The sequence below is a fragment of the Scyliorhinus torazame genome, chromosome 2, assembly GCF_047496885.1.
Source record: "Scyliorhinus torazame isolate Kashiwa2021f chromosome 2, sScyTor2.1, whole genome shotgun sequence".
In the NCBI taxonomy this organism is placed as follows: Eukaryota; Metazoa; Chordata; class Chondrichthyes; order Carcharhiniformes; family Scyliorhinidae; genus Scyliorhinus; species Scyliorhinus torazame.
Window position 1 is genome coordinate 109,863,936 of NC_092708.1, and position 23,604 is coordinate 109,887,539.

General features: G+C 47.7%; 1 protein-coding gene across 8 annotated transcripts in view; it reads right to left on the reverse strand.

The window, feature by feature from the left end:
* LOC140390359 (formin-like protein 2) overlaps positions 1-23,604 on the reverse strand; it is a 378,101-nt gene that overhangs the window by 75,050 nt on the left and 279,447 nt on the right. For all 8 annotated transcript variants that reach the window (XR_011934621.1, XM_072475506.1, XM_072475489.1 and 5 more), the window contains exons 7-9: positions 17,395-17,503; positions 15,240-15,316; positions 13,809-13,902 (exon numbers count right to left, since the gene is read on the reverse strand). Coding sequence is in view for 7 of the 8 variants with exons in the window: in XM_072475506.1 (XP_072331607.1) it covers positions 13,809-13,902; positions 15,240-15,316; positions 17,395-17,503 (280 nt within the window). In the remaining variant the exon portion in view is untranslated. The remainder of the gene's footprint in view (positions 1-13,808; positions 13,903-15,239; positions 15,317-17,394; positions 17,504-23,604) is intronic.

A 23,604-nucleotide genomic window follows, 5' to 3' on the forward strand; every position in this document is an offset into this window, starting at 1 on the left:
CGGTGGGATCCCCCCCCCCCCCTCCCCCCCCCCGCTGGCAGCGCAACAACGTACGCCCGTTTCCTGACGGTGTGGGGTAGCCCAAAATGGGAAACCCCATTGGCCGGCAGCGGGAACAGAAAATCCCTCTTCTGGCTGGGGCGCATTGTGCCGGAAAACGGAGCTGGAAGGACGGAGAATCCCGCCCATGGTCTTTGTAGTTTGTGTGGATTGTTACTCCATGCTTTGTCATTGTCTGAGGGCTGAAAAAGCCACAGAATCCCTACAGTGCAGAAGGAGGCCATTCAGCCCGTCAAGTCTGCACCGACCCTCTGAAAGAACACCCTACCTCGGGCCACTCCCTGTTCCTATCCCCGTAACCCTGCCGCAACTAAGGGGCATTTAGCATGGCTATTTCCACCTAACCTGCACATATTTGGATACTAAGGGGAAATTTAGCATGATCAATCCGCCTGACCCGCACATCTAGGGACTGTGACAGGAAACCGGAGCACCTAGAGGAAACTCGCTGACACCGGGATAATGTACAAATTCCCAAGGCCGGAATTGAACCCGGGTCTCTGGTGCTGTGAAGCAGTAGTGCTAACCACTGCGCCACCATTCCATGGTCAACCTACTTTCCCCCCCTCTCTTTTGTAATGATTTTCATTCCAAATCTTTGATCAAGGATGTGACACTGGTGTAGTTCCCATACTGATTTGTGCAGAATGTCTCTGGAGCACTTCAATCCGATTTGTTTCTATTGTAATAAGAATCCCACAAACAACTTGCATTCTCCAAAACTGGACGAACAAATGTTTGGTAAACTATAATTCTGACATTTTTATTGCAATCAGATGAAATTGCAATTTTTGTCATTGAATGCCACTTTACATTGGTCCTATCAATTTTACAATTCCAGAAAATCATCTTGCAGTGAATTGATATCATCTTGAGTTTTTCCTGATGCATAAATCACACTGTGTCATATGCAAATAAGTCGCACCTTGTGGGAAAGGTCTTTGTGTATGTCAAGAATAGTAAAAGTCTCAACACAGTTCCTGGAAGCATCTAGGAAAAGACATCGCTTGAAGAGGATGTGAATACCCATCACACACAACTCGCTTCTTCTCTGGGTGAGGAAGTGCTGAATCCAATTTAATGTCTCCCAACTCCATAGTAACAAAGTTTGAACAAGAGCTTTATATGGGGAAGTTTGTGGAAGTCTGTTAAGAAATCCAATATTGTAACGTGAGTAGTTTGATCTCTTTCGCGACTTGCATTCTGTAAAACTGCATTTCGGTAGGCAGCAGGGACCGGGTTCGATTCCTGGCTTGGGTCACTGTCTGTGCGGAGTCTGAACGTTCTCCCTGTGTCTGCGTGGGTTTCCTCCTGGCGCTCCGGTTTCCTCCCACAAGTCCCAAAAGACGTGCTGTTAACTGTCACCTACAGGAAGACCAGAGGGTTGGCAAAAGGGACATGGAAGCTGATCATGAAATTGCTGTCGCCAGAAAATATTTGAGGAACTCAAAAGTGGTTACAAGGTTTACAGCACCGTAAAAACCCTCTTCCGAGTCTCTGACATCCTGGCGGGAAGCAGTAAAGACGAACATCAAGAGGTTCTTTATCCTCAAAGGTGTTCAGAAGGCTGGAGAGAAATGGAAGAAAATGTCCTAACTTCAGAAAAGCATGCAGAATCTGCCACTTCAGTTGATGGGGGTCAGGTCAAAGACGGCATCCAAGAGGTGAAGAGTGAATGGGCCTCACTCTTTGCAGAAGGAGGTCTCCAAGAATATCATGCAGTCCGGAGTTCATTTCATAGAGCAGGATGTGACATGCTCAGCTTTCTTCATCCAAAAGGTGCAGAGGGAGTTCTGTGATCAGCAGTCCAAAGGAAGATAATAGCTCGGTAACAACATCACAGTCTGAAATACTAAGGATTTGTTAATCTTTTTATGCCTGGTTGTGTGATGTAAAGTCCACACCACAGCCTTCCAGTTCTTTCTGTCTCTTTCGCAGGGATTTTAGGTGACAGTACGTAGGGGAGTCTGGACAAAACTAACTCAACATGCTGACAAAGCCCATCAGGTCCTTCAATGTGAGTAAAACTCCCTAAGCAGCTGCTTACTGGCCAAGTTGTATTCAGCTCTATGGACTGGATCAGCTCAGACCTGCTGGACGTGTATGAGAGTATGCTCCTGGCTGGCAGCATGCCAGAATCCACAAGGAAAGGCAGCATCATCCCCAAAGGAGGAAGAGAGAGAAAATTGGAAATTAGAATTGGAAATGCATAAGTATGAGGTGTTAACCTGGTGAGGTAACAACACAGGATTACCTGTATGTCAAACAGCGGATGCAGGATATGGAGGACAGAGTTAAGCAATCCCACAGCTAATGGATCAGACCCAAGTTCTGCAGCCCTGCCACATCTATTTGTGAATGGCGGTGGGCAATTGAGCACCTAACAGAAGAAGCAGGCTTCATAAATATCCCCATCTTCAATGATGGTGACGCCCAGCACACCAGTGCAAAAGATAAGGCTGAAGTATTCGCAACCATCTTCAGCCAGAAGTGTTGAATGGATTAGTCATCTTGGCCTCCCCTGAGCTTCCCAGTGCCACAGATGCCAGTCTTCAGCCAATTTGATTCACTCTGCATGATATCAAAAAATTGCTTAAGGCACTGGTTACTGCAAAAGCTACAGGCCCTAACAACATTCTAGCAATAGCACTGAGGACTTGTGCACTAGACTAGCATGCCCCTTGCCAAGCTGTTCCAGTATAGCTACAACATTGGCATTTACCCAGCAATGTAGGAAACTGCCCAGGTATGTGCTGCACATAAAAAGCATGACAAAACTGACCCGGCCAATTACTACCCCGTCAGTCTAATCACGATCATCAGTACAGTGATGGAATGGGTCACCGACAGTGCTATCAAGTGGGACTTATTCAGCAATAACTTGCTCACTAACACTCAACCTGGGTTCTGCCAGGGCTGGTCAGCTCCTGACCTCATTATAGCCTGAGTCCAAACATGGACAAAAGAACTGAACTCCAAGGTGAGGTGAGGGTGACTGCCCTTGACATCAAGGCAACATTTGGTTGATTATGGCAATAACGAGCCCTTGCAAAATTGAAGTCAATGGAATCAGTGGAAAACTCTCCACTGGTTGGATTCATACCTAGCACAAAGAAAGATGCCTTTGCTTGTTGGATGTCAATCATCTTAGCCCCAGGATATCAGTGTAGTATTTCCTCAGGGTAGTGTCCTATGACCAACCATCTTCAACTGCTTCAACAATGACCTTCCCCCATCAAAAGGTCAGAAGTGGGGGTGTATGCTGATGATTGCACAACGTTCTGTACCATTTGTGACTCCTCAGATACTAAAGCAATCAGTGATAATATGCCTTACGATCTGGCCAATATTCTGATTTGGGCTGATAAGTGGCAAATGACATTCACATCACACAAGTGCCGGGCAATGGCCGTCTCCAACAAGAGAGAATCGAACCATCCCCCCTTCACATTCAATGGCATTATTATCGCCGAATTCCCCATTAGCAATATTAGCAACATTCTGGGGGGTACTATTGTCCAGAAATTGAACTGGGTCAGCCATGTAACTACTGTGGCTGAAGAGCAGGTTAAGGGTTGGGAATTCTGCAGTGACGTAACTCATCTCCTGACGTTTCGAAGCCTGTCCATCATCTACAATTCAGAAGTGTGATGGAATGCTCTATACTCTCCAACAACACTCAAAAGCTCAACACCAACTATCCACTATCTTAAAAATTCACTCCCTCCTCCCCGGCGTACAGTAACAGCAGTGGGTACTATCTACAAGATGCTGTGCTGCAGCTCATCAAGGATCCTTCGACAGCACCTTTCAAACCCCCAACCTCTACGACCTGGAAGGACAAGAGCAGCAGGTGCATGGGAACACCACCAGCTGCAATTTCCTCTCCAAGCCACACACCATCCTGATTTGGAGTTATATTGCCATTTCTTCACTGCCGCTGGATCAAAATCCTGGAACTCCTTCCCTAAGAGGTTGTCCTCACTCCCCTGTCTTGCTCCATGTGTTGTGCGAAATCTTTTGTCAAGTCCATCAGGTAGAATGCAGACGTAAGGAGTGTGACAGTTCCAGGCACTGGGGACGTGGATGACGTCACCATCTTCTGCTCGGATCTGCTGTCAGTGTGCAGACTGATGAACATCTGTAACCAATTTAGACTGGCCTTGGGAGCTAAAGTAAATTATGGCAAGTGTAAGGTCACGCTCTTTGGGGACTGAAAATACAAATTTTTGTCCATTTCACCATCAGGTCAGACTACCTGAAGGTTTGAAGGGGGCGGGACTTGCACCAAAAACTGGAAAAGTGTGCAGCAATGAGAAAAGAAAAACGGGACATATGAGACCGACACTCCATGTCAATGGTAGGAAAGAACCTGGTCATGAGATACGAGGCGCTCAAGGTGTTGTGACAGTAGTCTGACCCATACCCCACATGTGCACTGTGGTGATCACTTCAGCCATTTGTCTGAAGATCAAATATGGACCATGTCTGCAGGGACATTATATACAGTATAAACGTGTAAAGGAGAGAAAATGTTTCCAATGTCACCCTCGTCCTGGCAATTACCTTTGTGTGCAGTTACATCAAGCTGTGTGTAGACTCTCAGTACGCAAAAGTGAATGAGCTGAGGTTCTACCTTTCCCAGGTGCTGCAAAGGATGGGTCTGGCCACATTTCCACAGAAAGTTCCATTCAATTGGTGCCATACTATCTATCCCTCATGGAGTAGTTTAAGCAGAAAAACACTTTTGATCACAAGTCCATCGGGCAGTATGGCCTGCACATAACATTCTCGAGGCCCTGGGAAAAATGAAATGATGGATCTTGCCACACAGGATCATAGGGACATAGATAAGCTGCAGAGCTGGGCTGAGAAGTGGCAAATGGAGTTTAATGCAGAAAAGTGTGAGGTGATTCATTTTGGAAGGAGTAACAGGAAGACAGAGTACTGGGCTAATGGTAAGATTCTTGGCAGTGTGGATGAGCAGAGAGATCTCGGTGTCCATGTACATAGATCCCTGAAAATTGCCACCAAGGTTGATAGGGTTGTTAAGAAGGCGTACAGTGTGTTAGCTTTTATTGGTAGAGGGATTGAGTTTCAGAGCCATGAGGTCATGTTGCAGCTGTACAAGACTTGGATGTGCCCGCATTTGGAGTGTTGCGTGCAGTTCTGGTCGCCGCATTATAGGAAGGATGTGGAAGTGTTGGAAAGGGTGCAGAGGAGATTTACCAGGATGTTGCATGGTATGGAGGGACGATCTTATGAGGAAAGGCTGAGGGACTTGAGGCTGTTTTCATTAGAGAGAAGAAGGTTAAGAGGTGACTTAATAGAGGCTTAGAAGATGATCAGAGGATTAGATAGGGTGGACAGTGAGAGCCTTTTTCCTCGGATGGTGATGGCTAGCACGAGGGGACATAGCTTTAAATTGAGGGGAGATAGATATAGGACAGATGTCAGAGGTAGGTTCTTTACTCAGAGAGTAGTAAGGGCGTGGAATGCCCTGCCTGTAACAGGAGTGGACTCGCCAACATTAAGGGCATTTAAATGGTCATTGGATAAACATATGGATGATAATTGAATAGCGTAGATGGGCTTTAGAGTGGTTTCACAGGGCGGCGCAACATCGAGGGCCGAAGGGCCTGTACTGCGCTGTAATGTTCTATTGTCTACTGTCTACAGTCTGCTCAGGAAACTATTAAAATCATTTGGCAGAATGCCTCTTTGTCATAACCTTCGAAAAAGCATCAATATGTAGCCTGGTTGGTGGTGAGCAGGGCCCTACCCATTAAATCCTTTCTACAAACTCAGAGTCTCACCCCTCTGCACGCGGTCTTCGAGATATCCGTGTTAGGGGCGAGACTGTTGTTAACCTCCTATGGGAATGTGCCTTTGCAATGCAGCTCTGGAAACAGATGCAGTGGTTTTTGTCAAAGTTCACCCCAAGCATCTCCATGACGCAGTGTTCTGTTCTCTATGGGCGGTTCCCAGGGACGCACACCAAAATAAACATCATCTGCAGTTGGAGAACCATCAACTCTGTGAAAGATACTCTTTTATCTGCCCAAAATTTGTTGGCCTTCCAGAACAAGAAGTTGACGAAGATCGGGTGTTGCAGACTCGCAAATTCCAAGGTCCAGGAATATGGGGATGAGGGATGCAGCAAAGCTTGAGGCAGACACCACAATTGGAAAGGTTATCATCTAAAGTCTTTTAGCCACAATACACCCAGGGGCTGGAAACTGAGAAAAACTCCTTGGGATGTGTTTTTGACATATAATGATCACTGTAAATATTAACTGTAATCATGATGAACACTAAATATTGACTGAAATCGTAAATGTAACATACAGTTTTGGATGAACGTGAATTGTTTTGCACTTCATACAATGACAATGTTGAACTTGTTGAACAATGTAATGTACTTTTATACAGTATGAATAAAGTATATTTTGGAAAAAAGAAATTTGCATTAAAATCCAACACTAAATGAAAAACTAAAGGTATTTTCATATTTTGAAGAATAAACAAGAACAATTTGTGTGAACAGATGCTGGGTGGCTGAATGATATCATGTTTTGGCTTCGTACAAATTTAACCTTGCATATTAAGGACAGCTTATTCACAAAGGATTAGCTCATGTTCCAGCAATAAGCAATGGCATATTAACAGTTTACCATGCTAAACTGCTCATATTAAGAACCATAATCATAGAATCCCTAGAGTGCAGAAGGAGACCATTCGGCCCATCGAGTCTGCATCGACCTTTCCAATGAGCACTCTGCCCATGACAAGTGTCCACCTTATCCCATCCCTATAATCCCATAACCTAACCTGCATATCCCTGGACATTAAGGGGCAATTTATCATGGCCAATCCCCCATCCCACACATCTTTAGACTATGGGAGGTAACGGGAGCACTCTTGAGAAAACCCACACAGACACGGGGAGAATGTACAAAATCCACACAGACATTCACCCAAGGCTGGAATTGAACCTGGATCTCTGGCACTGTGAGGTAACAGTGCTAACCACTGTGCCATCGTGGCACCGTGCAATGTGCCACGTGCTAAATTGCCACTTAGTGCGCAAAAGAAAAAAGGTTAGTTGGGGATACTGGAATAGAACAAGGGAGTGGGCCAAGGTAGGGTGCTCTTTCAGAAGGTCGGTGTAGACTTGATGGGCCAAAGGCCTCCTTCTGCACTGCAGGGGTTCTATGATAATTTACTGCTTGGTGACCATTATCGCTAAGGTCTCTGGAAATATGTGCACAAATCTAAAATCTGCAGAACTGAACAACTTTCAGTTTCTATTTGAAGAAAGTGCTGCATTTGTTACAGAACTCAAAATTATTAATTGGACGACTTTAGTAACAAGTACCTGCATATAATTAGCAAAGCACTGAGTTCTTAAGCAATCACTTAATTGGAGAAAGATGCATGGTCTAATGGCAGACTGAATCATTGGTTTAATGTAAATTTCCTTTATCCTTTCATCTAATTCTTTTAGCTTGTCCCCTTACTTATTAGTTTTAACTACCCTCTATTCATTTCTTTCTCGTCATCTTTAAAATTCCATTTTTCTTTTCACTGTGCCATTGTGCCATCCATTGGAAAACTAATGTAATTCCAGAAACTCCTGGGGCGGGATTCTCCGCCGGCGGGATGCTCCATTTTGCCGGCAGCCCGGAGGGTTCCCGACGGCGTGGGGTTGCCCACAATGGGAAACCCCATTAACCTGCCGGCATAACGGAACATCCCGCCAGCAGGGCGAAACAGAAATGTGGCGCGGCAGGACGGAGCATCCCACAGTACGGTAACACAGTGGTTAGCACTGTGGCTTTACAGTGCCAGGGTCCTAGGTTCGATTCGCCTCTGGATCACTGTCTGTGCGGAGTCTGCACGTTCTCCCCGTGTCTGCGTGGGGTTTCCTCCGGGTGCTCCAGTTTCCTCCCACAGTCCAAAGACGTGCAGGTTAGGTGGATTGGCCATGCTAAATTGCCCTTAGTGTCCAAAAAGGTTAGATGGGGTTATTGGGCTCTGGGGCTAGGGTGGAAGTGAGGGCTTAAGTGGATCGGTGCAGACTTGATGGGCCGAATGGCCTCCTTCTGCACTGTATGTTCTATGTTCTTTCAAGCAGTGCTCTGTCTTAACAGTGCCCAAGATACTAAATACTTCTTCAAAGTGGTTCTGCTGAGGGTCACAAACTTCAACTCTCCAGAAAACAAAGGAGTATCATTCTCTATTGATATAGTTCTTCATTTCAGACACAGCCATTCAGTCGTACTAATTAAGTGCTGCAATAATAGATGCTGTGGCCAAAGATTGTGGATCAGCACCTTGTGATTTGAACACTGTCTCCTTCTTTTGTGTATTGTCTAGAATCTTGCTTGATACAAAATTGGGAAAACATCATCAAATGGATTTAAAGATTTGGAAAAGTAAAATGTAAGTAAATATCGGTTAATCGACTATGGCCACTTTAGGCCATCGTATGAAAATCCATGTGGTAAATATCCAAACTGTCCATGATCCATGAGCTATTCTCATCCCTTTCCTTCCGAACAGTTGTCAGAGGACGAAAATGTGTAGAGTACCAAGATAGTTAAAAATTGGCAGATGTTCAAACCAACAAACTGCCTTTGTGAGAGGTAAACAAAAGATTAACTGGCTCAATGGACTGGAGAGTTGACGTTTCCAGGTTGATGCTGCATGTTTTTCCTTGCACACTTCCAACCTGAGCCAACCTGAGCGGTGGGTAGCATTCCTGCCTCTGAGCCAGAAGCTCCAGGTTCGAGTCTCAACCCAGCCAAGGAAGGTGTGTTCACAGCATGGTCAAACAGGCTGAGTGCTTCAACTGCAAATCCCTTCAACACACCAATGGCTCCTAGCCAGCCACATTTTTTTCTTTGAAAAATATTTTATTTTAACCATCAGGTATCAACAAGAAGAACACAATATATAACCAACACCCCCCCCCCCCCCCCCCCCCCCCCCCCCCGCCCCCCAGTAACAAACCCCAACCAACATGGCTTACACTAACAGGACCTCCTTCCCCAGCCCCCCTTTCCACTGGTCTTCCTAACCTTACTCAACCCCCCATGCCTCTCCCCCCCACCCCCCACCGCCCTCTCCCCCTCCACGCCCCTTGCTGGCAGCTTAATTTTTCTCGAAGAAGTCGATCAACGGCTACCACATCCGGGCAAACCCCTGCAACGAACCCCTCAAGGCAAAATTAATTTTCTCGAGTCTGGGAAACCCTGCCATGTCGCTAACCCATACCCCCGACTTTGGGCGTTCCAAGTCCCTCCAACCTAATAAGATCCGTCTCCGGGCCACCAGGGAGGCAAAGGCCAGGACATTGGCCTCTCTCAGCCCCTGGGCTCCCGGATCTTCCGGCTGCCATAGATCGCCACCTCTGGACTCGACACCACCCTCACCTTTAATACTCTGACATGATGTCGGCAAACTGCTGCCAGAAACCCCTCAGCCTCAGACATGCCCAAGACATGGTTCGCAGGACCTCCTGCACGGCACCCACACCTGTCCTTCACCCCCTCAAAGAACATGCTCCTCCAGGCCACCATCATGTGCACCTTGTGGACCACCTTAAATTGTATCAGGCTGAGCCTGGCACACGACGAGGATGTATTGATGCGCCTCACGGCCTCCTCCCATGATTTGGCCTCCAACGTCCCAGCCAGCTCTTCCTCCCACTTTCTCTTCACTTCCCCTTTTGGGGCTCCCTCCCACTCCATCTGTTCCTCATAGATATCTAAAACCTTCCCCTCTCCTACTCTTACTCTTGACACCACCTTATCCTGTAGCCCCTGGGGCGGCAGGTGCAGGAAGGTCGAAACCTGCCTCTGCACAAAGTCCCTCACTTGCAGATACCGGAACCCATTCCCAGCTAGAATCATAGAATGTACAGTACAGAAGGAGGCCATTCGGCCCATCAAGTCTGCACCGGCCCTTGAAAGAGCACCCCACCCAAGCCCACACTTCCAAACCATCCTCATAACCCAGTAACCCCACCTAACCATTTTGAACACTAAGGGCAATTTAGCATGTCCAATCCACCTAACCTGCACATCTTTGGACAGTGGGAAGAAACAGGAGCACCCGGAGGAAACTCACACAGATACAGGGAGAACGTGCAGACTCCGCACAGCCAGTAACCCAAGCTGGGAATCGAACCTGGGACCCTGGAGCTGTGAAGCAACTGTGCTAACCATTGGGCTACCGTGCTACCTTGCAGCTCAAACTCCTCTTCTAACTCCTCCAAGCTCGGGAAGACCCCATCAATAAAGCGATCTCCGAATCTCTCGATCCCCGCCTGCTGCCACCTCCGGAGGCCCATCCAGCCCCCCTAGAGGGAACCGGTGGTTACCACACACCGGTGCCCACACCGACGCCCCCTCCAGCCCCATGTGCTGCCGCCACTGTCCCCACACCCTCGGGGCCGCCACTACTATCGGGCTTGTGGAGTACCTGGCCGACGAGAACGGCAGAGGTGCCGTTAACAGTGCCGCCAAACTCGTGTCTTTACATGAGGCCGCCTCCACCCGCTCCCCCACTACGCACCTCCTGACCATTGCTATATTCGCCGCCCAATTATAATTTATAACATTCGGAAGAGCCAGCAACCCCCCATGCCCCTGCTCCAGCAACACCTTGCTCACCTGCGGGATTTTACCCGTCCAAACAAATCCTGAGATCACTGCATTTACTTTTTTAAAGAACGCCTTGGGGATAAAAATTGGAAGCCTGCGAAAGACGAACAAAAACCTCGGGAGGACCGTCATTTTAACTGCCTGTACCCACCACGCCAATGACAGTGGGAGTGCATCCCACCTCCGAATGTCCCTCCTCATCTGTTCTACTAACTGACCCAAATTCAGCTGATGCAGCTGCTCCCATTCCCGCACCACCTGTATACGCAAACACCGAAAGCTCCCCCCCCAACTTGAACGGCACCTCCCCCAATCTCTTCTCCTGTCCCCTCACCTGAATCGCAACGACCTCACTCTTTCCATATTCAATTTATATCCCGAAAACTGACCAAATTCCTCTAATATCCCCATAATCCCCCCCCTGAAATATATAGAAGTAAATGATCCGCATAGAGCGAGACCCTGTCTCCACACCCCCCATCCCCCCTCCGTACTATACCCTGCCAGACACCTGATGGTCAGTGCCATTGCCAACGGTTCTATCGCAAAGGCAAACAGCAGTGGGGAAAGTGGGCACCCCTGCTTCGTCCCTCAGAGCAGCCTAAAATATTCTGAACTCACCCGATTCATTCGCACACTCGCCACCGATGCCTGCTATAACAGCCGGTCCCTGTCCACAAATCCCTGCCCAAACCCAAACCGCCCCCGGACCTCCCATAGATATTCCCACTCCACTCGATCAAAGGCCTTCTCTGCATCCATGGCAACCACCACCTCTTCCACTCGCCCTTCTGGAGACATCGTGATCACATTAAGTAACCTCCTGATGTTGGCCGCCAGGTGCCTCGCCTTCACGAACCCCGTCTGGTCCTCCCCTATCACCCCTGGCACACAATGCTCTATCCTCGAGGCCAAGATCTTGGCCAATAGTTTGGTATCTACATTTAGCAGGGAAATCGGTCTCTAGTCAGCCACACTTGATGAGGAATGGGGCTCCTCAAGCTATAAGCCCCTGGCAACAGACCAGTGACCTGTTCCGGGAATTGCTAGCCATGGAAACAGATGAAAGTCTGCCTTAGTGCACCACTAGGTGCGGCAAGAGACTTGGCATTGGAATCACAGGACTCTAAGTTCAAAGTGGAGCGGTCCTATTGTATTTATGACCCTCTGTATTTTTAACTAAAAGGAAACTAACTTTCTCTTTAGTTTTCTAGAGCAATGAGAGTATTTATTAAAGGGAGCAGCCCAAGCAGAACTCCAAGATCGTCCAAGTATACATCTTCGAAGTATACAACATCCTCTGAGTGTACATCTTGAGTGTACAACATCCTCTGAGTATACAACATCCTCTGAGTATACAACTTCTTCTGATGTGCTTGGAAAGGTTTCCAAACAGAGGGTGGTGGATGCCTGGAATGCATTGCCATTGGAGGTGGTGGAGGCAGGCACGATTGTAAGTTTAAGATGCATCTTGATAGACATGATTGGGCGGTGAATGGAGAGATACAGATCATTTGGGCAATAAGTAGTAGGTCTAAATAAGGAACCTGGATCGGCGCAGGCTTGGTGGGCCAAAGGCCTGTTCTTGTGCTGCAATGTTCTTTGTTCTTTGAAAGGTTGTGGAGCTGGAGGAGATCACAGAGATAGGGAGGGGCCAAGCCTTGGAAGGTATTTGAAAACATGGACGATATTCTTAAAATCGAGGCACTGCTTGATTGGGAGCCAACATAGTGTAGCCGTCTGGGATGGCCACTTGCAACTAGGGACAGAGAAACTCACAAAGCCTAGCGGGTAAAATGGACAAGGCAAGACTCAGGCAGGCTCAGAGCCTGAAATGTATATTTGCAAGAAAAAGTCCAAACGGTATCGAAACTTCGACCAATTAGCATTTTAATGGGGCCGATTAGCATTTGATAGCCCATCTTCACCAAAACAAAGGACTGGTACTCGAGCGACCGGGACAGTCCCAGATATTTCGTCGCCACTCCCTGTTCAGGGGAAGCGTAAACAATGGGGTCAGTGACCGCTTGGGACACGCACACCTATTGGTTAAGAATCGAACAGAGTGATCAGGGATCACCCAATTAGTGAGGTCCAAACTGAAGGACCACCCAAAAGTGCGCGAAAACCCCCAAGTATAAGAAGAAGAATTTGCCATATGTTCGTCCTCTCTTGGACCTGGCGCCCCGGCTACGACCATCTCCAAGTGCAGCACCATCAGAAGCAAGTCCAAGTTCAACGCTCGCTACCAGACGGATGAGCCTAGCTGAGCAGCAGTTACTTCTCCAGACTCGATAGATCCAGAATCGGACAGTGGCCACTGTTCCTCTGACCTAAGCTGGGTGCCTGAAGTTAAGTACAGGTTGTCTTAGTCGATAGGTGTAGTCAACTAGTAGTGTTTATGTTGCATGACTAATTGTGTGTAAATAAAGTACCCTTGACCTTGAACTAACAAACTGGTGTTTGGCTCTTTGATCGATAGCCGGTTGAACCTTGTGGTGGTATCATTTGATACCTGGCGACTCTGAGCATTAGAACATAGATATCTAAAGAAAGGAGGGCAACCTCACTGATTGCCATAATTGGAACAGAGCCACAGGAAAAGGCAGGAAATGAAACTCACAAGAATAGGTTCACTAAGAAATGGTAGGTGAACGGTTCTTGGTGGGAGTAAAAACATGTCTGACCTTGGGTTTTTGGGTGACAAAATGAGGGAGGACAATGTAGCGTGCACTGGAATAGTCAAGTCTAAAGGTAACAAAAGCATGAATGAGGTTTTCAGCAGCAGATGAGCTGAGGCGGGAACAAAATCGGGTGATGTTACCGAGGGGGAAAATGGTCGTTTTAGTGATAGCATGGATATATGGTCAGAAGCTCATCTTGGAGTGAACTAATTCTTCCTTTTGCAATAAACTGGTAAATTGTTAAATAATGTAGGTGCGATAATTATATTTCAATCACACTGTGCTATTCAAGAAATGATGGAAAGTGAAACTCCACTGTGTAAACAGGGATGAATCTTGTCTATAATTTAAATCGTTTCCATATTGCCTTTTACCAGGAAGAAAGGCATCTTACCTCTTTGAAATTATCAAACGCTAATAAGATTATTTCATGTCCTCCCCTGACAAGACAAACAGCTGCCAACAGTTCCAAGACGAGAGCCTTTGTCCTACAATAGAAACAAACACGATCATTAACAGGGCTCGGATAAATAAGACTCTGGTTACACCAGTTTTTTTGTACTGGAGATACACTACACTGGAAACATTCATCTGTATATAACAATGATGCTTTTTTTTGGAATTGTTTAATTGAAACTGTAAACCAAAGATTCAGCCTGCTTGATTCAGAAAGGACAGTCTAAAGTTAACATTCAATACATCTCATAAAAATCGGATAACTAAAAACACATTTCTAGCAACAAGATGCAATGGCAGCAGTTTTTGACACCTCCTTCAGGCACTAAAAAGAACATTCAAGGGGAATGATGGTGGGATCTTCAGCTGAAATGCTGATTTATCTTGGTAAAGTCTCAATAAAGGATTTGAAGACTGCAATAGGAATGGCTGTCTGGAGAGTCATTGCGGGGCTGTTACCGCTTAAATTTCCTGTTAATGCTCCTTAATGAAGCCTCAAGGCTTTTTGGTTGATGGCATTTGATCAAACATCCTCTCCTAATAGAGACTAGCTAATTGAGAGGAAGGATTTTTTTGTTGAAGATTTTGAGAGCTATTTAAAGGTACCCTATTTTTTAATGTTCACTTGCTGCCAAACATTGGAGGGAAAAATTGGAACATTTTGGAGTTCTGTGACATTTTCTCAAGCCTTCACCAACGCCCTTGTCAACATTAATAACGCAATTCTCTGGGACTTCAATAGAGTGAGTGCTGCGCTACGGGACAGCTTACAGAAAGCACCAAGAGAAAGGAATTACTTGGTTAAGTGCATATAGCTAGGGGTCACCCTTGGCCTGCAGGGAAAATGAGAGTAAGGAATGCAGCTGGGCAGAGCAGCTGCAGAAAAGAGAAAGAAGGAGCGAGTATAGGGCCTCCTCCACCAGGATCTTTAGTGCTACATCTGAGAAGCTGTGCACCCACTCACCTTGGCCTCTGAAACGTTCCAGTGTGCACCAACCAGCCCACCCCACATCTTCATGTGACAGTAGATGCATGGAGCCCATAGACCATATACACTGCATGCAATGAACATTGTGCTAATCGGTGTTTAAATGCTCAACCGGCAGGTGCCTGTTTTAGCAGCTCCAAAAATGTTAAAATGATGGTAATCAGTAATTAGGATCAAAATTGTATGCTAAAATTGGACTTCAAAAAGCCTGTATTATTGATCACTGTCTTCATCTATTCACCAAAACAGCCCCCAATGTGTTTGTGGTTCTACTCAATTATGCACAAAAATTGTAACAGCAATCACTGTACCTTTACAATACTCTTGCATTTTTCTGAAGCATTGCTCACATTTGTTCAACAAGCCAGAAAGATGTCTTACCTTGGATTCTTATTGTTCAGACTCAGTGCAATTTCATTCACAGCATGTGGGTGTGACATGACCATGTTAAAACCATACTGCAATCAGAGAAAATAGGTTGCCATTCATGAATAACAGACCACTTTAACAAACCTCTGAGTCAATAACAAATATAATTTACAACTCCTAAATGTGCTGTCCAGAAAATCTTAGAATATCACAGAAGTATAGAGAAATGCTCCCAGATCCTGCACCATTATCCAGTGTCAAACGGTCTAGTGAGTTATTACAGGAAGGCGATGCATCCCGTCTCACTGCAAATGAAAGCAAAACTGTGGACATTGTGTTACCAGAGTCTAACTCTCAGAATTCATGTTGGTTTTTGTTGTAAATCTCCAGCTCTGGCCACAAAGCAATAGCCATATGAACAAATTGAGGCACAACTTGTACAATATTTGTCAGAAGAGTGGGGTCCGATTGCAGGGAAAGTAAGTCGGGAAAAAATGCCTTGCTCTCCAAGACATGAAAGAGCGATCGTGGATAAGGTTTCTGATAACAAATCATAAACTGATCACAATCCCTGCACATTGAATTAATGAACAAATATGTACGACTTTCTGCCAGATGTAATGACGGAAAGATTATATTAATTTCCACAAAAGACATTCTTTCAGCTAAAATTATTGGTAATTCAAAATATTTCCTCTAAAAAGATTATTACATACTGCTCATGATTTTCTGACATTTTGAACATGTTCGGAAAGATGGAAAACTTCCAGTATTATTACAGTGGCCAATCTCAACCTAAAACCAACAAAGATCATTCTCAAGATTCTTTAGATTGGCCTAGATGGTAGCTACACCCTGTACTTTTGATATCTGGGACGTCATTCTCCGACCCCACGCCGGGTCGGAGAATGGCCGTTGGCCGCCGTGAATCCCGCCCCCGCCGAAGTCTCCGGTACCGGAGATTGGGCGGGGGCGGGAATCGGGCCGCGCTGGTTGGCGGGACCCCCCGCTGGATTCTCCGGCCCGGATGGGTCGAAGTCCCGCCCAGAAAGTGCCTGCCCCGCCGGCGTAAATCAAAGCTGGTATTTACCGGTGGGACCAGGCGGCGTGGGCGGGCTCCGGGGTCCTGGGGGGGGGGCGCGGGGCGATCTGACCCCGGGGGGTGCCCCCACGGTGGCCTGGCCCGCGATCGGGGCCCACCGATCCACGGGCAGGCCTGTGCCGTGGGGGCACTCTTTCCCTTCCGCCTCCGCCACGGCCTCCACCATGGCGGAGGCGGAAGAGACTCTCCCCACTGCGCATGCACGGGAAACTGTCGGCGGCCGCTGACGCTCCCGCGCATGCGCCGCATTTCCACGCCAGCTGGCGGGGCAACAAACGCCATTTCCGCCAGCTGGCGGGGCAACAAACGCCGTTTCCGCCAGTTGGCGGGACGGAAATTCCTCCGGTGCCAGCCTAGCCCCTCAATGTTGGGGCTCGGCCCCCAAAGATGCAGTTTTTGGCGCCAGTCGGCGGACATCGCGCCGTTGGGGGAGAATTTCGCCCCATATTTCAGACTTTCACCACCCTTTGGTCATCAGAGATGACTGTGCAGTGGAAAATCATCCAGCACATGCCCAAATATTTGAAGCAAATCAATGGGAAGATTGAATAATTAAGGGAACTGAATGACAAACTGCAAGGAAACTGGTAGTAAGTGGGATTTCAGCAGGGCCTGAAAAAAATTATCAGAAATCATTTCCTATGTCTGTCATTTTGTCTTTACACCTGCAGATTTACTACAAAAAATCTAACACTATTTACAGCAGAATGAAATCTGTTAGGAAAAATAAAAATATGCTGGAAACCATGGAGCCGACAGTGACATTATGTCCAAAATTTAGATAGTGCCCTGTTTTACATGCTTTTAGGGGCTGGTTTAGCACACTGTGCTAAATAGCTGGCTTGTAATGCAGAACAAGGCAGCAGCGCGGGTTCAATTCCCGTACCGGCCTCCCTGAACAGGCGCTGAAATGTGGCGACTAGGGGCTTTTCACAGTAACTTCATTGAAGCCTTGTGACAATAAGCGATTTTCTATTTCTTCTATTTCTATTTCTTTTATGCATATTCTGAAAAGCTATTAAAATAGACAGGAGTTTTGGAACAGGTAAAACTTGTACTGAGTACCTGATAGTTCATTATTGCACGCAAGCACATGATGCAGACATGAACGTCATCCTTTTTGCTCACTAATCTAGAATTCTTCAGCGTCCTTCTGCTTGGTAAAGTGTTAAACCTAAAGATGGATAATGTAAATATACTTAAAACAGGTTGCTGAAGTAATGAATGTTATTGAAACCAATATAGACAAAAAAAACATAGAATCTACACACGAGACACTAAACTCAAATAAGTAAGGGTTGAAAATTTTATCACATAACATTATATTTTCAGAATTCAGACATAAAGAAGCTACATGACTTCATCATTATTATAGTTCTCCGTAAATTGTTCAGACGTATTCAAGGCACAATAAGATCAAGACAATGAGCGGAATTCTCCCATGGCTCCGGCGGCAGTGGGGGGAGAATCTGGCGGGAGTCCAAAAATTGGTTTTACAGGCTGTCCCTACAGTGTCACTGTTGATTCCTAATCTAGTTTTATGACCTGGAGCCTTCCACCTATACAGCAAAATTCAGTCACTTGCGAATCAATTAGAAGGGACAGTCTACGATAAACAATCCTTCCCTCTGATAAACATGGAATATGAGTGTCAGCAGTATGAAGAGACCTCTGGGACGGGATTCTCCGTTAGCTGACGGCAAAATCAGGAAAGGCTCTTATGGACTGACCTCAATAACACTACACCCTGTATGCTTCATCCGATGCCGGTACTTATGTAGTTACACTGTATACCTTGTGTTGCCCTATTATGTATTTTCTTTTATTCCCTTTTCTTCCCATGTACTTAATGATCTGTTGAGCTGCTCGCAGAAAAATACTTTTCACTGTACCTCGGTACACGTGATAATAAACAAATCCAATCCAATTCTAGGCGATTGGGCGGAGAATCATTTCAGACACTGAAATCGCAGCAGGCATCGATTTGAAGCCAAATCGCTATGCTCCAGCAGCTCGCCGATAGTGTCAATGCATTCCGGAATGCACGTACAGTAGTTACCATTTGTATATCATTAGCGGGCCCAACCTGGTATTCTCTGGGGCCTCTGCGATTCTCTGCCTCTGATGGGCCGAGTTCCCGACGGCACAGTTCACTTTTAAAAATTGTGATCCTGGCGTACTGGCTGCTGGGGGAGAGGGGGGGGCACAGTGTCCAATAGTTTGCTGACAGTTGTGCCGCTGCCCAGCGGGCTTCTCCCAGGGCCGGGGGGAGGGAGTAGCAGGGGGTGGCCAGGAGGTGGGCTGTTGGGTCGGGGTGGGCGGGCGTAGATTACCATTGCCGCAGCCGGCAAGGCAGCCATGCAGCTACGCACACCGCTAACAGCCCACTGTGAACTTAGGACCACGGGTCGTCTAGATTTCCCCCCAGGGCACCCCCCCTGGGTGTCTTCTGCCCCAGCCGACCCATCAGCTGTATGGGCATACTCCAGCACAACCAGTGCCATCTTTTTGGCTGGGATGAGTCTGTGTGGGGATTGTAATGTATATGTGCAGTTCAGCTTCTCAGCCTCCTGAGAGTCAATTGCGGACCCGGCGAATCCGCACCGTTTTTCATTGGAATCGATTGTGTGCCTCGCAGCACCGGTGCTAGCCCCTCAACGGTAGTGGAATCGGTCCAGGTGCGGCGTCAGTTTTTGTGTCGTGAAAGTCCACGAATTCTGCGTTGACATCACCCCTTAGTCTCAGAAATGGAGAATCCCCACCACCCCCTCTGATATTTCCCCTGCATTATTTTGCTACTTTTACTTATGTGAAGGACATATGAAGGTAATAAGAGAATGACAACATACATAAATTAGAAGAACCAGAGAAGTATAAAATAATGTTTTAGCTAAAGTTGACTTAAGATTTGCTGTTTCGATTGATAAAAGATCCAATTAAAAAATAACACAGACTTTAGAAGCAAATATCTTCATGATAGCAGTTGTAAAGCTGCATACTGTTCTCCATTACAAACCAAAAGAGACCAACAATTAAAAAAATCAAACACATTGAACCATTGGCCACTGCTCTAACTCCCCCACCCGACAACAGTATAAATCTGACCCTATTTCCAGTTCTCTCTAGCTTTGACAGAGTCAACCAGACACAAAATGTTACCTCCCTTCTCTCTCCACAGATGCTCCCAGACCTGCTGAGATTGTCCAATATTTTCTGATTTTGAACCACTGATTGAACTACTTTCTCTTCCTTCAATGCCTTAGCCCAAAGCATGTTATCAGTCAATTAATTACTTTTTGAAATGTGAGTTGAATTCCACTTGGGGACATGGGTCCCTGAAACACCCTCCCATGCCTCTCCTCACCACCACCCAGCATAAAAGTTGGTTAGTCAGCTCACGCCATTAATTGGCTTCTGGCAGGCCTTTGAACTCCATCAAGAAAGAGGTCTCACCGCCAAGAGCAGAGAACCAATCGAATGGCTGGCAGCTCCATGGTACCAACAGTGCCACCGGACATGGTGGACACTGGTGACACTGCAATGGATCCCAGAGGAAAACAAGTTGTGACGGTGCCCAGACTCTGAGGTAAGTCCAGGCTGGCAGGCCCCGGGAAGGAGCTGGAAGAAAGAAGCCTCCAATGGAAACAGGACACCTGAAAAGAAGGTTCATGCCGCTCTTACTTGGCGTCAGTCTGCAAGGCGCTGGACACTTGGTGCTGCCTCCTTCACTGTGGGTAAAACCCAGCAGCAGAAGGAAGAGGCATTGAAGTGGCCATTAATTGGGTGAGCAGGGACTTCCGGTGGCGGCCATGGAGGAGTAGGTCACACATTCGATAGCTTCCGCCTAAAACGGACTTTCGGACTTTTTTTCCCGGATTTTTGTGGACTTTATGAAATAAATCAGTGGAGTGAGCAATAGTAAGGAGGATTTCCCGCCCCGATGTATGGAGAAGTGGCTGTGTGAAACGAGTTAGTCCCGATAGAGGGAAGCGAGTGGAGCTGGCAGTGCGGCGAAGCATGGCAGACGGCAAGGACCAGGGAGCAGTGGCTCACTGGCCGAAGGAGCAGCAGATGGAGTTCCTCAAGAGTTGCTTTGCCGAGCTAAAAAAGGATACGCTTGACCCAATGAAAGCATCGATCGACCAAATGGTCGCGACTCAGGCGGCCCAGGGGAAAGCGATTTAAGGAGATCGAGTTAAAACTATCCAACCAATAGGACGAGATAACTGTACTGGAGCACAAGGTGGAGGTGCTAGATGAGCGTCACAGGAAGGTGCAGGAGAAGCTGGAGAGCAGGACCAGGAGGCAGAATTTAAGAATCGTGGGCCTTCCTGAAGGTATTGAGGGACCAGATGCGGGAGCATATGTGTCGGGTATGCTGGAGTCGCTAATGGGAGCGGGGGCTTTCCCTCGACCCCTCGAACTGGATGGAGGGCACAGAGCCCTCGCAAGGAAGCCCAAGGCGAATGACCCGCCGAGGGCCATGGTGGTTTGTTTTCACCATTTTTCAGATAAGGAGCGTGTCTTGCGGTGGGCCAAGAAGGAACGAAGCAGCAAGTGGGAGAACAGTGAGGTGCGCATCTATCAGGACCTGGGAGCGGAGCAGGTGTGGGGTTCAACCGGGCAAAGACGACCCTCTTTAAGAAGGGGGTGAAGTTTGGGGTGTTATACCCAGCGAGGCTGTGGGTAACGCATGAAGACCGACACTACTATTTTGAGTCACCAGATGATGTTTAGACATTTATTAAAGAGAAGAAGTTGGACTCGAGTTAAAAGACACTTAAGCTCCGGAGATGGGATGTGGCGGTGGTTTGTAATTGTGTTCTGATTGGAACAAGATTGTATTTAGTCTTGGGCGAGAGAATGGGCTGGAGGGATGGCGGCAGGGTGCTTTGTTTCGCAGGGAGTTGATACGGGGGGGGCCTGAAGTTAGCATTATCCTTCGGGGAGACTGGGTCTTGTTTTAAGTGAGTGTTTCTGTTCTGGTTTATGGTTATGTTAATGTCTTCTTGAGATCTGTTGTTTACTTACTGGGGAATGTGATCCTGTAAATAGTTTTTTTCTATGTGGGGAGAGGGGTCCGAACAATAAGGTGATAGTCTGGTCGGCGCCAGGGGCGGGAGTTATCGGGGTCAGCATGGGTCAGCTGACTCTCGGAAGCGTAGTGGGGGGTGAGCTAGTCTTGAGTTGGTGTCTGACTTGGGAGATTAGGTTTCTGGTGCTATGGTGGGGGGGTGATGCGGGGGTGGATGGCTGCTTTACTGGCAAGGAAGAATTTGTTTTCAGGGAATAAATGGGAGGTCGGGGGCGACTGCTGCTGAAGGGGATGCTCGGGGAAACAGGGGGCGCGGGCTTGGGGCTGGCCTAAGAAGGGTGATGGCTAGTCGGCTGGGGGGTAGTCCCCCGTCCAGGCTGATTACGTGGAACGTGAGAGGTCTGAATGGACCAGTTAAGAGAGCACGCGTGTTCGCGCATTTAACGGGACTAAAGGCAGACATGGCAATGCTTCAGGAGACACATCTAAAGGTCACAGACCAGATGAGATTAAGGAAGGGTTGGGTTAGTCAGGAGTTCCACTAAGGGCTGGACTCGAATATCAGGGGGTAGCAATTTTGATCAATAAGCGAGTGGCATTTGAGGCTGGGGGAATTGTGGCTGATAAAGGGGGTAGGTATATAATGGTGAGTGGGAAGCTGGAGGGGGTCCGAGTCGTGCTCCTGAATGCCTACGCCCCGAACCGGGACGACGTGGACTTTATGAGGCGCGTGTTAGGCAAAATCCCGGACCTTGAGTCACACAACTTGATCATGGGGGGGAGATTTTAATATGGTTACTGAACCTGAATTGGATCGCTCAAAAGGGACAGGGAAGAGGCCGGCGGCGGCAAAGGAACTGAAGAGCTTTATGGAGCAGATGGGGGGCGTTGACCCCTGGAGGTTCACACGGCCGAGAGTAAAGGAGTTTTCTTTTTTCTCCCACGTCCACAAAGTTTATTCCCGTATTGACTTTATTGTTCTGGGCAGGGCGTTGATCCCGAAAGTGGCGGGGACGGACGACTCGGCGATTAGTCTCGGACCATGGCCCGCACTGGGTGGATTTGCGGCTTAGGGAGGAGAGAGAGCAGCGTCCGCTATGTAGACTAGATGTGGGGCTGTTAGCGGACGAGGTGGTTTGCGGGTGGGTAAATAAGAATATCCAGAACTACCTGGAAGCAAACGACACGGGAGAGGTATCGGCAGCGACGGTCTGGAAAGCCCTGAAGGCAGTTGTTAGAGGGGAACTAATATCGATCCGGTCTCATAGAAAAAAGAGGGAAAGGGCGGAGAGGGAGAGATTAGTGGAGGAGATACTTCGGGTGGATAGGAGTTATGCGGAGGCCCTGGAAGGGGGGCTCCTGAGGGAGCGGCGTAAGCTACAGACGGTGTTTGAATTGCTGATCACAGGGAAAGCGGTAGAACAGCTTAGAGAGGCTAAGGGGGCAGTCTGTGAGTATGGGGAGAAAGCGAGCAGGATGCTGGCGCACCAGCTTAGGAAGAGGGAGGCGGCCAGGAAGATTGGTGGGGTAAAGAATAAGGAGGGTAATTTGGTCTTGGACCCAGGGGGGGTGAATGAAGTTTTTAAGGAATTCTACTGCAAATTATATGAGTCGGAACCTCCGGCGGGAGTGGAAGGGATGAGACAATTTCTGGACCAGTTGAGGTTGGTGGAGGGCCAGGTGGAGGGGCTGGGGGCCCCGATCGAGATAGAAGAAATTATTAAGGGGCTAGAGGGCATGCAGTCGGGCAAAGTTCCGGGGCCGGACGGCTTTCCGGTGGAATCTTTTCAGAAATTTGCAGAGACATTGAGCCCACTGCCGATGAGGACCTTTAATCAGGCTAGAGAGAAGGGAATCCTCCCCCCTACAATGTCACAGGCCTCGACCTCACTCATTCTTAAACGGGAGAAGGACCCTGAACAGTGTGGGTCTTACAGGCCAATCTTGCTTCTAAATGTGGATGCCAAACTATTGGCTAAGATCTTGGCCACAAGGATGGAGGATTGTGTCCCGGGGGTGATAGGGGAAGAACAGACTGGATTTGTTAAGGGCAGGCAACATAATGCCAATGTGCGGAGGCTTTTAAATATTGTTATGATGCCCTCGGAAGGAGAGGAAGCAGAGGTTGTGGCAGCGATGGATACAGAGAAAGCTTTCGATGGGGTGGAGTGGGAGTACCTGTGGGAGGCGCTGGGTAGGTTTGGGTTTGGTGAGGGCTTTATCCGGTGGGTGCGATTGCT